The sequence below is a fragment of the Staurois parvus genome, unplaced genomic scaffold (genome assembly GCF_062004578.1).
Source record: "Staurois parvus isolate SC_StPar_1 unplaced genomic scaffold, SC_StPar_1.0 ptg000081l, whole genome shotgun sequence".
Classification (NCBI taxonomy): Eukaryota; Metazoa; Chordata; class Amphibia; order Anura; family Ranidae; genus Staurois; species Staurois parvus.
The window spans coordinates 4,130,157-4,145,273 of NW_028317877.1; the positions used below are offsets into that span (position 1 = coordinate 4,130,157).

General features: G+C 39.2%; 1 protein-coding gene across 2 annotated transcripts in view; it reads right to left on the reverse strand.

Moving 5' to 3' along the window:
• SERAC1 (serine active site containing 1) overlaps positions 1 to 15,117 on the reverse strand; it is an 85,977-nt gene that overhangs the window by 48,067 nt on the left and 22,793 nt on the right. The window contains exons 1-2 of one of the 2 annotated variants that reach the window (XM_089669726.1): positions 5,282 to 5,299; positions 2,830 to 2,925 (exon numbers count right to left, since the gene is read on the reverse strand). In XM_089669726.1, coding sequence (XP_089525852.1) covers positions 2,830 to 2,917 — 88 coding nt within the window. In that variant the 5' untranslated portion in view covers positions 2,918 to 2,925; positions 5,282 to 5,299. Of the gene's footprint in view, positions 1 to 2,829; positions 2,926 to 5,281; positions 5,300 to 15,117 lie in introns of those variants that run through there. The other variant, XM_089669725.1, reaches the window with a different exon arrangement.

Below are 15,117 nucleotides of genomic sequence, written 5' to 3' on the forward strand. Positions count from 1 at the left end.
ATGCCTATTAATTATTTGTGGACCTAATCTCCACTTTTGATTTAATACTCGGGGTTAAACTCCGCCCATGGGCAGCTCCTCCTTCCTCCCACCTCCCCCGCACCCTCTATCTATTCAATTGACTCACTAAAGTTCCACAAAACCCCTTAAAGAAGAACTCTGGAGACTCACTAAAAGGTAGTAAATCTATCCTATCTATATCACTTCCAATCCACGGACCTCTAGAAACAAATATCAGGAGGAAATACTATAAGAAAGGGGAGGGAGAAGAGTGGAAAGGAAGGGAGAAAAAAAAAATCTTCCTCTCTTTCCACCTCCTCCCTCTACCTCCTCCCTCTAACAGACTGCCAGTCCTCTTGTCTTGTCTCTCCTATTTCTCTATCTTCTTCTTCCCATCCGGCAATCTCCATTCTTTGCAACTCAAGTCTTTCACAGAAGTCTCTCAAGTCCTCCGGAAATCTCAAATAAGCTGTTACTCCATTTTTCCAACCAATCAGGCATGCTGGAGTCCCCCATCTATAAGGCACGTTCTTTTTTCTAATCTGGTCTATCAAAGCTTTCAGCGTTCTCTTTCTCCACAAAGTCTCTGGTGTAAGATCTGCAAAAATCTGAATGTCCATTTCTCCATATTTAATTATTGTTTTCCCCTTGATCTTCCTCCAAGTCTATTCTTTATCCCCATACTTGTGGAATTGAACAATTACGTCTCTCAGTTTTTCCTTCCCGGCACTTTGATGGCGCTTTCCTATTCTCAAGACACCGTCCATTTTAATCAATTCTAATTCAGGTCTGTCCATTATGAAGTTTAAAATTTTACATATTAATTCTTGCAATGCTTCCCCTTTTGCAATCTCTGGTATTCCTCTCATCCTAAGATTGTTCCTCCTGTTCCTATTTTCTTGTACCTCTAATTTATACAACAATTTTTCCTGGGTTTTCCCCATATTCTTTATCTTCTTTTCTAGTTCAGAAATGTTTTGGGCCTGATATTTAATTTTCTCCTCTGCTACTTCCACTCTCATTAGCACCTGCCCCAAATCATTTCGGATAGTTGCCATTTCATTTTTATTGTTTTCTCTAAGTCCTTAAACATTTCTGCCATCTCTTTTTTATTCGGTACTTGTAATTCACTTTCAACTTCTCTCAACTCCATATTTCCTGTTATTTGTTGACTACTAACATTCAAGCCCATCGATAATCTAGGACTATTTTCCAGACTGATATCTCCTTCAACTTTTCCGTTTATACCTTGAAGCCTTTCTGGGGTCACATTTCCTTGAGACGTATATTTTTGTAATTGTACCTGCTTGGGACCCTTTAAGCCCACTTCCTTTAGTACTTTTATTCTTCATGTCTTCTGTGGGCCTTATTCTCCTCTATGTTCTCATATAATAATAGATTTTGCAAATATATGGTAGGGAACCAACTTTGCCTAACCAATTGTCCAGTTACTCTCCTTATTAGGTTGCTTAATCTTCTTCTTTTTACCACTGCTTCAAAGCCCCTGTGACTTCTGAAGGCAATTGGTTCCACTAGATTTTAGTTAGGGGTATCAGAGTAAAGGGGGCTGAATACAAATGCACACAACACTTTTCACATATTTATTTGTAAAAAATTTTGAAAACCATTTATCATTTTCCTTCCACTTCACAATTATGTGCCACTTTGTGTTGGTCTATCACAGGGGTGGGCAAACTTTTTGACTTGAGGGCCGCAATGGGTTCATATATTGGACCCGGGGGCCGGACCAAGAGTAGATGAATGATGTGTATGTGTGAATTAATATAAATTAAATTAAAATTTGTAACATTAAATGTTTAGATTAATTTAAGGTAGAAAAGCATAAAAAGAGTTATTTTACAAAACTTTTATGCACCCCACTAGCTGCTGGCCGGCCCAGCCACTACCATGCCATCCATAGTAAGTATAGTAATATTCCCCCATAGTAAGCATAGTAATTAATCCCCCATATAGTAATTCATCCCCCCTATAGTAATTCATTCCCCCTATAGTAATTCATTCCCCATATTAATTCATCCCTCATATAGTATTTCATCCCCCATAGTACTATTCCCCCCCAAGTAGTAAGCCAAGTCCCCCGTGTCAATTTACTTACCTTTGCTTTGCGCGTTCCTCTCGCCGTGTTCCCGCGCCGTTCCGGTCTTCAGGGCGGACTGTGAGAGGAGCCTAGCTCCCCTCACGTTCGTCACGCTGCCCCGCCTACACACATCCTGACAGCCAATGTTTGCCTGCCCTGGCTGTTTTTTTTTCTTATCACGCTCCGCGGGCCGGATTAAAAGGTCCGCCGGGCCATATACGGCCCGCGGGCCGTAGTTTGCCCATTGCTGGTCTATCACATAAAATCCCAATAAAATACATTGATGTTTTTGGTTGCAACATGACAAAATGTGGAACATTTCAAGGGGTATAAATATTTTTTCAAGTCACTGTAACTAGCTTTATTTCTCCAATGGCTGAATTCCCCTCACTACTATACTTTACTACACTACTCAGTACTGTAGTGATGTTTGGGTAAGTGAGAGGAACAACCAGTGTGAGGAAGACCAGAATTGTAGGTTTCTACAGTAAACTTCATCAGATGCAGCATAATTTAGTGATGTGAGCAGCAGAAAAGGTAAGTATCTACCTTTACAGGGTATTCTTTGTGGCTTTGTTATTATTACTGACAGAGTCATAATAAAAAGCAGGCTGGACACAAATATACACACCCTATAAGCTCTGGGATATACTAATAGAGATGTTTCAATACTTCCAATAATTTCTAAAATACATAGCAGATCTTTAGTGAGTTATTTAGAGTGAACTTACTGATATATTTCCAGTTGTGTTCAGGTCTTGACGCTGTGCCAGAAGTACTAACCTTTCTGTAGCATAAGAGACAGTATGCAACTGACATTTTTTCACCTGTAAATGGAAAAGGAAGACATTAAGGAAACAGTTAGCATTTCAACAGGTTTACTGATTCTCAGACTGTGCTATGTCCTCTCTAGCAGTGCAGGACTTTAAATGGAAAAAGAAAATGAAAAGAAAACTGGATTAAAAGAAATTTAAAAAAAGTCAGTGCATTAAAAGAAGAATTATAGTATATGTATTTTTTCTAATGCAAAAGGTTTCAAATTTGCAAATCAAAAATTGTGAATGCAGTCATACTTGCTAACTTGCTTTAACTTTTGCATTATCCATATTTCATATTATTGACAGGCCATCTTTCCAAGTCTCTTCCTTAGCATTAAAGCAGGGGTGTCAAACTGGCGGCCCTCCAGCTCTTGCGAAATTACAAGTCCCATTATGCCTCTGCCTTTGGGAGTCATGCTTGTAACTGTCAGTCTTGCAATGCCTCATGGGACTTGTAGTTTGGCAACAACTGGAGAGCCGCCAGTTTGACACTCATGCATTAGAGAAAGGGAATGAAGGTGACACTAACATCTGAGAGAAGTCATGTAATTCTTGCTTCCTTGCTAGGAATCAGATGTGTAATAGGGTGGTTCTTTCCCTCTTTAAAGTGAAATTAAGCTCTCTCAATCAACATGAACTATTTTTAATCCTTATGCTTCTAGCATTAGTAATTAGATAAGATGTATTATATTTACATGTTTTAAACGTTTTTTTTTACATCTCTTCAATTGTTTGATGGTTTCTGGCCTAGGTCTAATTGTTATCATACATTCCATGAGTCTCCATGGAGATTTATTTCTTTCATCTGAAGGAGGGATTGAGGGGCTGTTTGAAGCTAAGCACACCCTCCTGTCTGCAAGCCTTAACTAAGGGCAGCTGGATTCCAGGAAGTGAATGTTACATGAATCACCTGCCCTTACTCAAGATGGCCATGGCTAGCAATGCTAGGGCCTCAACATAATGAAGCACGGAGGCAAAGATGGATGGATGAGTTTGCTGTGAATGTTAAAAAATCAATTAAATTGCGTTTTCAGTTTGTGGTGCTCAGATACAGTGCGATTCTGCTTTAATCCTACTTCACTCCCCTATTCTTTTATCATCCATTTGTTACTTGTTTTACAAAATACAGCTGTCAATCAAATGAGCAAAAAGAGCACAGGGCAGAACTGGGAGGAACTACCATGCTCTGTGCAGTGATGGGCTCTGTCTTTTATGCAAATAATATGAAAAAATATAGATGCAAAATGTAATCTTAAGAGGAAGGTGGTAAGTTTATGACTTCTAGACTGATCAGCCAGCAGAGTTGAAACCAAAATCAGAGTCCTGGGTCCTGCACTATGCCTGCACAGCGGCTGGAGACCGTTTAGGAATGCCACAAAACACATAGGGTGACATTTTTCAATTCTATAACATTTAGGGGCAGTCAAAGGTTAACTGTGTGCCTAACAATCTGCAATGTGTGTAATATGTGCTACTTTTACTAATATTATTATACAGGATTTATATACAGTAACTCCAACAGTTTACACAGCGCTTTGCAAGGAGAAAAAACAGCCACATCGTTGTACAGAGCGCTGTGTTCTTAGTAAACTCAGGGCTTTGTGCTGTGGTTTGCTAAGTCGATCAGCATTCCCATTCATAATTCATTGGCCAGGACCTGCTAACCGACTTGTGCTGTACCGAATAACAGCATAGCTCGGGCGCCCTCTACCCCGAAATGCTGGATCACGTACATGTACATGATCCAGTGCAGAGAGGCCGCCCGCAGTATTCATACTGTGGGTGGTCTTTAAGCTGTTAACCCCCTCCCATCCAGTTTCATTAGTACAGTGACAGTGTACAGTATTAGCACTGATTACTGTATTAGTGTCACTACTGATGTTAGTGTCAGTTAGTGTCCCTCCCAGCCAGCATCAACTAGCACCAGATTGCCTGCCACACTACCACAGTCCCACTATAAGTCGCTCATCACCGCCATTAACAGTATAGCGCTGACCTCCATGCGCTGAGCATGATATTCTCCTCAGTAGTTAGAATTGCTTAGTGTTGGGGGCAATGAAATAGTTGGGGTTCACATGTGTATTCCAGTTTGGGTATCTTAAATTTGTATTCACATTTATTACCCTGATTACTGCATTTTCTTTCATGATTGGGTAGGGTGGGTGGGGGGTTGGGTTTGAGGTTCTGTGAAACCTCCATCACTGTTTGGGAGTTGCGCTTGTGACTTTGTATTTGTGTTTGTTACCTATTACAATCAATAAACAAACTTAAAAAAAGTGGTTGTAAATCCTTATATATACCCAGTGAACTGACTGGCCTCAGGTGATACACAGAGATAAAACAAATCCTCCTACATAAGTTGTACCTGTACTGTGCTCTTCTCTTAAGCCGTTCAAAGTCCAGAATTTATAAAGCTTGTTGGAGCTGTCAGAACAAAGGGGACAGAGAGCTGAAATTACACACTGCAGAGCTCAGTGAGGAGAGCTCTGAGAGCTGATTGGAGGGAAGAGACATACTCCCCTCACACAGCACACAGGAACAGAGCTGAATATGTCAATCTGCTGGAGCTCCCTCCACTGTCACCTTTTTCTATTGGTGTGAGGAAAACTTGTCAGAAGTGATTCATGCTGATAGCAGAGGAACAAAGCAGCAGACCAAAATGACACTTAGGGGTTGATTTACTAAAACTGGAGAGTGCAACATCTGGTGCAGCTGTGCATGGTAGCCAATCAGCTTCTAACTTCAGCCTGTTCAATTAAGCTTTGACAGAAAAAAAACCTGGAAGTTAATTGGTTGCTATGCAGAGCTGTACCAGATTTTGAACTCTCCAGTTTTAGTAAATCAACCCCTTAGTGTTGTTAACTGAGACAAGTACACACTATAGAGGGATATGCTTTGTTCATATTTCATACCTGAGGTTTACAACCACTTTAAAGCTGAACTCTGGGTACAATAAAAAGTTACCCTTGCAGTGGGGTTTCATTTAAAGGACATGTAAACTCTAACAACGCATTTTGCATAATTGCACCTATTCTGTCTGGAAAATGTACCTTACCGTAAATCATGGTATACACATTGAGTTTGTTTTTTCATTCAGCCACCGGGTTGAACGAAAAAAAAAAAGCACCTAGAGATCCCTGCATCAACAAAAAGGATTTAGATACAGAGATTTCTCCCGCTGGGTTATTATATTCCTGCTGAACCGGCAGATTTTTACATGTATACCCTGCTTTAGCAGCGTTTTATAATATTGGTTTAATAAATGGTCCTAATATACTCCCTGTCCTAGGGTGACAATGCTGCTCAGTAAAGTTGTCATCCTTGGACAGGAATTGAGTTAATGATAGGATCACCAAGTTGAAATAAAAGAAACAAAAAGTGTGATAAAAGAAATCTGATGCTGCCACAACATCTAAGGAGGTAAGCAGCAATAGTAGCATTTCTGTTTTTGGATTTAGATATACGTTAAGGTCCCCTGTACCTTATAAGTTGCCTACCACTGGTTTAGTGTTGTAGTCTTCATTCACTGCACAGAACATTTATTACATCATAACATCTTTGAAGAAATGTAGGGTTATGTATCATTAGTATAATTGAGGCAGCATCTATGTAATTTTGTGTATATTTTTTGTCGACATTAATTCTTTGTAAAACATAAACATTTTTTTTTTAAAACGGTAAAAAACAATATTTAGCATCATTACGCTAAGAATGCTATGTGTGTTTCTATTCAAAACATTACTATAAAGCATCAAGATCTTAGATCAGTACATTAGAAGATGTAAGCAATCATCACATAGCTCTACAATGGAAAAGAGAAAGAAATTATATATACAGATGTTTAAACCATCAAAGACAGTTTTATTTTCAAATGCTAATTACAAAATTCCACTGAAAATCCAGGCTAGGTAACAAAGTTTTATTTGATTAAATCCCACCTTGAAAGCTTTCGTTTATAGGTCACAATATCCTCCAGCGCCTAATGCATTTGAAATGAGATTTTTCTTGATTATGGCTGATATTTCTCCCGGGGTAATTTATTCTACTGTGTGAGGTGCAGAAATAAAACGCGAATAACTGCACATCATGGGGCTGAATACAATGAGAGGGTTTTCCAAGACTGTGTATAAATTTTCCTTTCATGTAATTTAGGGAAGAGGAAAATGAAAGCAATTTCAGATGTAGGCAAGCGTATGTTAATATACTGAGTGTGAATTAGCATACATGAGTTTGGTCTAGCTCTCCTGTGTCTTTTCTGTTTTTTTTTTTTTTCCTTTTGTTAAACTATGTTTATATTGAGGACTATTAAAATACAGCAATGTTTTCCATGGGGTAAACACTTGTTGAATAATCACTGCTGTTGTCTTGGGTGCCGATTTACATCCAGCTGTTCATAGAATGGAGGCTGTGGTGTGTATTCTCTATTGCGTCAAAAAGCTATGTTGTGGTGTGAAAATGCACAGAAAAATTGTTTTCTATGTGTCCTACTGAGCTGTATTTATCTTGTGTGGAAATCGCTGCACAAGTGTGAACGATCCCTATTGCGCAATACGCATTTGTAAAGCACACCGCTGTGTGTTTTTTTTTTTTGTCCTAAACAGCAGCTGCTTTTAAAATACATCAGTAGATCCTCGTTGTGTTTGGCCAGGCTGGTTGTGACAGATGTAGTTTCATTCAATATTTATTTAGGTAATTAAGGTTTACCTTTGTTAATCAATATGAGGCTTGCATTGGCATATTGATAGACTTTTCACCCGTCCATGTCCTTTTTTTGTCCCATTCATGGATGAATTTCCATTCATTTAAGCAAATACAGAACTACACTTTTTTTTGCCAAAAGTATTGTGACTCCTGCCTTTACATGCACATGAACTTTAATGGCATCCCAGTCTTAGTCCTTAGGGTTCAATATTGAGTTGGCCCACCCTTTGCAGCTATAACAGCTTCAACTCTTCTGGGAAGGCTGCCCACAAGGTTTAGGAGTGTGTCTATGGGAATGTTTAACCATTTTTCCAGAAGTGCATTTGTAAGGTCAGACACTGATGTCGGATGACAAGGCCTGGCTCGTAGTCTCCGCTTTAATCCATCCCAAAGGTGTTCTATTGGGTTGAGGACAGGACAGGGCCATCCTCAAACTGTTCCCACAAAGTTGGGAGCATGAAATTGCCCAAACTGTCTCGGTATGCTGATGCCTTAACATCTCCCTTCATTGGAACGAAGGGGCAAAGCCCAACCCCAGAAAAACAACCCCACACCATAATCCCCCAACCGCCAAACCTTACACTTGACACAATGCAGTGAGGCAAGTACAGTTCTCCTGGGAACTGCCAAACCCAGACAAGTCCATCAGATTGCCAGACAGAGAAACATGATTCATCCCTCCAGAGAACACGTCTGCACTGCTCCAAAGTCCCGTGGCAGCGTGCTTTACACCACTGCATCTGATGATTTGCATTACACTTGGTGATGTAAGGCTTGGATGCAGCTGCTCAGCCATTGAAACCCATTCAATGAAGCGCTCTATGCACTGTTGTGCTAATCTGAAGGCTGCACAAAGGTCTTTAGCTATTGATTCTGGAGACAGTTGGCGACTTCTGCGCACTTTAGCATGTGCTGACCCTGCTCTGTCATTTTACGTGGCCTACCAATTCATGGCTGAGTTGCTGTTATTCCCAGTTGCTTCCACTTTGCTATAATGCCACTAACAGTTGACTGTGGAATATTTAGTAGTAAGGAAATTTCATGGATGGACTTATTGCACAGGTGGCAACCTATCACGGTACCACACTTCAATTCACTGAGCTCCTGAGAGCGACCCATTCTTTCACAAATGTTTGTAGAAGCAATCCGCATGCCTAGGTGCTTGATTTTATACACCTGTGGCCATGGAGGTGATTGAAACACCTGAATCCAATCATTTGGAGGGCTGTCCCAATACTTTTGGCAATATAGTGTATTTTTTGTTTTGTTGGGATCAGTAGGGTTTTGATTTAAGACTCCCGCATCTCAAAAAATATATGCTTCTGTGTTTCATTCTAAAGGGATGCCTTAAAATGATAGTTTAAGGAAAGTTATAGTGATGTGGGGTCAACATACCTCCACTTGCTTTTTTTTTTCAGCAATGAGATAATCAAAAGTAACTTTTTTGCTTTCTGCAGCCTACTAGACCTAAAAGAAGCACATAAAGTGGAAGTTTAGTTAAGATCTACGGCTAAAGCTACTACTACCCCCATTCTATCTAACCCTAGAAGGGAAAGATTTGTATACTTACCTATACTGAAGTCACTCCGGTCACACGATCTCACCAGTGGCTGCTTTTATGTAAAAGAGAGATCGCCGACAATGGCTGCAAATGCCTGGGAGATTACCTTAAGCATAGGCTTACTATGGGGCATCTATTGTCGGCCGTCTTTCTTCTGTACAGAAGCTGCCATGGGACAAGACCGGCATGGCTTCAGGATAGAGAAGTGTAGAATAGGCTTAGAAGGGGGTGGGAGTATGTTTAGCCTAAGGCTGGCCACACATCACACAATCAGGCAGGTCCTAACACTACATAGTTGAATGTAAATCTAAAGGAACTTGAACAAGAAATTTGTATAATGTAGGGCCAGCTTTAGATTTTGACTGAACTTCCACTTGAAACCTTGCAGTGAAGGATTATTACATTTTCTGGAGTTCAACTTTAACTAGATGTTTTGTATTATATCTTATTACCAGTTTTTAAAATGCCTTAAATTTTGGGGCACATCCAAAGCCATGGAATAAATCTGCTTCACTATTTCCATTAGGCTCCTTGAGAGTTAGAGAAGGACGTGAATGTACAATATATATATGTAAAGCACTGCGTAAATTGACGGTGCTATAGAACTACTTGAAATAAATAAATAAAAAGGAATGAGAAGTTTTCTGAATTTTTTTGTTCAGAAGTGTTAATGCATCTGTTTAATTGGGTAGGCTTTTGAATGTAGTCAAACAAACTTTGTATTTGTATTGTATTCCAATGAATGCAATATAAGAAGTGCCTGGTTCTTAGGGAAATAAAGCAATAATAAGTATGGGGAAACTTGGGAATCTCTCATGTGCTCCATTCTCAGAAAGCACAACCATTAGGATGCCAATGAACTGCGGTTGCCAACCAGCCCTCCCCTATTTTCCAAATGCTGCCCTTTAGGTTAGGTTCAAACCTATGCAGTTTACGTTTGATCCATTTCTGCAGTGCTTTTGGCAGTGCGTTTTCGCACGTGTTTTTGATGCATTTTTTTTTCTTGTTGCTAGGCAGTTTAAAACTCAAAACGTGGAAAAAATGCAGCAAACACACATTATGTGCTTTTCTGCAGTATTTCCATTGAAGTCTATAGACCAAAAACACAAGTTTTTGCATTTAAAAGTACCTGACACTTTCCAAAAAACACCAGGTGAAAATGTGGAGATGTGAACTTGTCCCTTAGGAAACTGTGTTAATTGGACTGCTGTGCATTTCCGGAAAACGCATAGGTGTGAACCTAGACTTTTTTTAAATGGGTAGGTGTTAGATCATGGAGTACACTTCTTTAATACACCCACTTTAAAATGTGACATGGAGAGGCACACATTCACTAGCATAAGGCATTTTTTGTCAATATATTGACTACACATTTTGGACATTTAATAGTACCTTGGCTTATAAATGTGTCAGGATTTGCGATTTAAAAAAAAAAATGAAAATTTTTGGGCTTATTTCACACTTTTGAATTCTAATGTATCTTTTTTTTCTTGTTATCAATATACAATCTTTGTTTTACATTTGAAGATTAAATACATGAAAAAGGATTCCCCTAATAATATGATTAGGCTAAAAAACAGCACATCACACTCTTTGAGGTACAATGTTCAATACTTCTGACAGCCATCTGATAAGGCAATAATCATTGCTCTGATGATTCATCTGGCTGTGCTTAAAATGTAAAAGATGCTTAAAGCTCCACTTGCTGGTTCAAATGGAGAATGCAAAATTACATATTTCCCAGACTAAAAATATTTTAGCCCTGACCGTAATAAATGTACAACCGTACTAAATGTTCCCTTTAAGTAACTATATAAAAGGCAGGAATAGAGAAAGAGGTGCACTGATCTAAACTGTTTATCATAAGCATGCTTAAACATAATCTTTATAAAATGTTTCAGTTTAGGCTAGGTTCACACTGCTGTAATCCTATTTTGATCTGATTTTTAAGTAGTCTAAACATGGATGTGGTTTGCATATTCAGACAGGATCCAATTAATCTACCAGCAAGTCTTTGCAGTGTGGGAGGAAACCAGAGTACCCGGAGGAGACCCACGCAGGCACAGGAAAAACATGCAAACTCCAGGCAGGTGATGCCGTGGTTGGGATTCGAACCCATGACCCTAATACTGCCAGGCGGAAGTGCTAACCATTTAGCCATTGTGCTGCCACAGGAACCTTTGAAAATCGCACTGTGCTGAGTTGCAATGATATGAACGGGCACCATTGAAATCAAGGCAATTTTCATTGTAATGCCATTCTGTGCGACTCAATTCACATCTAAAATTGCACTAGTGCTTTAAATCTTTTCTGATGATAGAAATCTCAACCCCCAAATTGCAACAGAGCAAAATAAGGTCCCCTGCTCTGCCAGACAGGGCTGTGTAAATCTCAGAACTGTATACAAAAATAAAAATCATTTGACAGGTAAAAACTCCCTTATATGTGTTTCACCTGTGTATTTAGCATTTTGCTTGGAGTTCAGCTTTAAGCCTCAGTGTCACATGCTTGTTAGAAAGGTATTTGCCCTAACAGAATAACATTCATATAACCATATATAATGGTTTTAAGTACCTATACAACAGATCATGAAAGTAAAAGGTTTCCCTGCTTTTCCAAATGAGACCTTTGAAGTCAGAGCAGCCTCAGAAGCAGCGCATGAACTTAGAGGTTCTCATATTTTAATGCAGTGCTAATGTATTTACATAGACGCTAAACAGAGGAACTCAAGTCAACTTGTTTTTAACTGAAATTAGGGTCCCGTCCACCTTATAGCAGAAGTACTGCTACAGGGTGGCACGGATGCACACAATCACACACACACACACACATATATATATATATATATATATATATATATATACACACACATACATATATATATATACACACATATACACATACACACACATACACACAGTTGTGTTCAAAATAATAGCAGTGTGTTGAAAAAAGTGAATAAAGCTCAAAATCTTTCTAATAGCTTTTATTTCCATACACACAAATGCATTGGGAACACTACACATTCTATTCCAAATCAAAACATGAAGAAAAATATCAAATTTGTGTTGTTCCTCTAAAAAAATTGAAGAAAAGTGAATATTAGACTGTTCAAAAAAATAGCAGTGTTTGTATTCTTCTTTACAAACTCAAACATTCACTATATAAACTGAAAAATGTTTGAAGATTTTGCTTTCCTTTGAATCACTTAATGAATATTTGGTTGTATAACCACTGTTTCTGAGAACTGCTGTACATCTGTGTTGCATGGAATCAACCAACTTCTGGCACCTGTGAACAGGTATTCCAGCCCAGGATGATTGGACTACATTCCACAGTTCTTCTCCATTTCTTGGTTTTGCCTCAGAAACTGCATTTCTGATGTCACCCCACAAGTTTTCTATTGGATTAAGATCCGGGGATTGGGCTGGCCACTCCATAACGTCAATCTTGTTGGTCTGGAACCAAGATGTTGCACATTTACTGGTGTGTTTGGGGTCGTTGTCTTGTTGGAACACCCATTTGGAGGGCATTTCCTCTTCAGCATAAGGCAGCATGACCTCTTCAAGTATTCTGATGTATTCAAACTGATCCATGATCCCTGGTAGGCGATAAATAGGCCCAACACCGTAGTATGAGAAACATCCCCATATCATGATGCTTGCGCAACCATGCTTCACTGTCTTCACAGTGTACTGTGGCTTGAATTCAGTGTTTGGGGGTCGTCTAACAAACTGTCTCCGGCCACTAGACCCAAAAACAACAATCTTACTTTCATCAGTCCACAAAATGTTGCGCCATTTCTCTTTAGGCCAGTCAATGTGCTCTTTGGCAAATTGTAACCTCTTCAGCACGTCTTTTTTTTCAACAGTGGGACTTTGCATGGACTTCTTGCAGATAGCTTGGCTTCACATAGGCGTCTTCTAATTGTAACAGTACTCACAGGTAACTTTATACCTTCTTTGATCTTCCTGGAGCTGATTATTGGCTGAGTCCTTACCATTTTGGCTATTCTTCTATCCATTCGAATGGTAGTTTTTCGCTTTCTTCCATGTCTTTCAGGTTTTGGTTGCCATTTTAAAGCATTTGCGATTTTAGCTGGGCAGCCTATCATTTTCTGCACTTCTTTATATGTTTTCCCCTCTCCAATCAACTTTTTAATCAAGGTACGCTGTTCTTCTGAACAATGTCTGGAACGACCCATTTTCCTCAGAATTTCAGGGAGAAATACACTGTAAACAGCATGTACAACATTTGCTGCCTTTCTTCCTTAAATAAGGGCAATAATTGCCACCTGTTTTTCAAAGAATGAATGACCTCACTAATAGAACTCCACAGTGCTATTATTTTGAACTAGCCCCTTTCAATTAGTGATTCAATTACACAGAATCAGCAGCATGCATGTCATGACTGTTGGGTCTGTTGGATTTCTATTATTCTACTACACCTGCCAGTAAATTATTTGCCATGTAAAAATATAATTTCTACCAAAAAGAGTGATCAGGTTAGTGATGTGTGACTGCTAATATTTTGAACACAACTGTATATGTGTGTGTGTATATATATATATATATATATATATATATATATATATATATGATTTTGCAGTTTTGGGAAGGGGGCACGTGCCTTACCCACGCCGCCATTCGTGGCCTTATCTGTCAATCACCAGATGCCAGCAGGTAATTACTTGCGGACGCCCGGTGATTGAAGAGCATCTCCGATGGAGAGAGAGAGAACTGTCAGTAAACAATACAGTTCTCTTTACTGTCAGCTCCTGAACCCTGCTTTGCATGGCTGTGCATAGCACAGCCATGCAAAGCAGTGAGCTTACAGTGAAGAACTAACACAGGACGCAATGTAAAAAACGGCAAACAGTTAACCCTTTGATCGCCCCACATGTTTACCCCTTCCTGTCCAGTACTATTAGTACAGTGTCAGTGCCTTTTATTAGCACTGATCACCGTACTGGTGTCATTGGGGATGTTAGTGACACAAAGTCAGTGTCAGATTCCCCTCCGCAGTCCTGTTATAAGTCGCTGATCGCCGCCATTACTAGTAAAAAGTAAAAAAAAAAAATCCCAGTATATATATACCACCATTTGTAAATGCTATAACTTTCACGTAGTCCAATTAATTTACATGTATTTGGATTTCTTTAAGCAAAGACTTGTAGCAGAATACATTTTAACCTAAAATTATGATATTTGTTTTTAAATTTTTTTACTGGGCATGTTTAATAGCAAAAAGTCAAACATATTGTTTTTTTCTCAAAATTGTCGGTCTCTTTTTTAATAGTGCAAAAAATAAAAACTGCAGAGGTGATCAAATACCACTGAAGGAAAGCTCTATTCAAGGTGGGAAAAAAAGATGTAAATTTAATTTGGGTGCAGCTTTGCATGACTGCGCAATTATCAATTAAAGTAATGCAGCACTGTAATGCAAAAAAATGGCCTGGTCTGGAAGGGGAGTAAATCCTCTGGATGGCAAGTGGTTAAAGAGGTTCTCTTAAAAAACACATATAGTAGACAGCATGAGTTAGGGTAATATTTCTGCTTCTATTGTCTTAGGAGGGACTCAAAAGTAAAGTGGGCATTTTATGAACAAAACAGTTAAAGTGTTACCAAACCCACAACTGTAAAATCCATCTGTATATGCAGTAAAACATGCTTGTTATACTCACTGTGGAAGCTAAGGGGTTAATAATCTGCATTGTTTAAAAAGGCTGTTTGATCCGGTCTTCTCTGATGCTCCCTTTCGTTTGCTGTCCCCAATCAATCTGCCATGGGCAGTGCATGTGATCAGCACAGGGCCAACCGATGCTGTCCAGACAGAGGGTAAGGGGTTATGCAGCCTCATGGGACAGTCTGAGGAGAATGAAAACTCCTACAAGATTACAAGTGCTTGTCTGGACACTGATAGAAGTCACAAAACTGCTC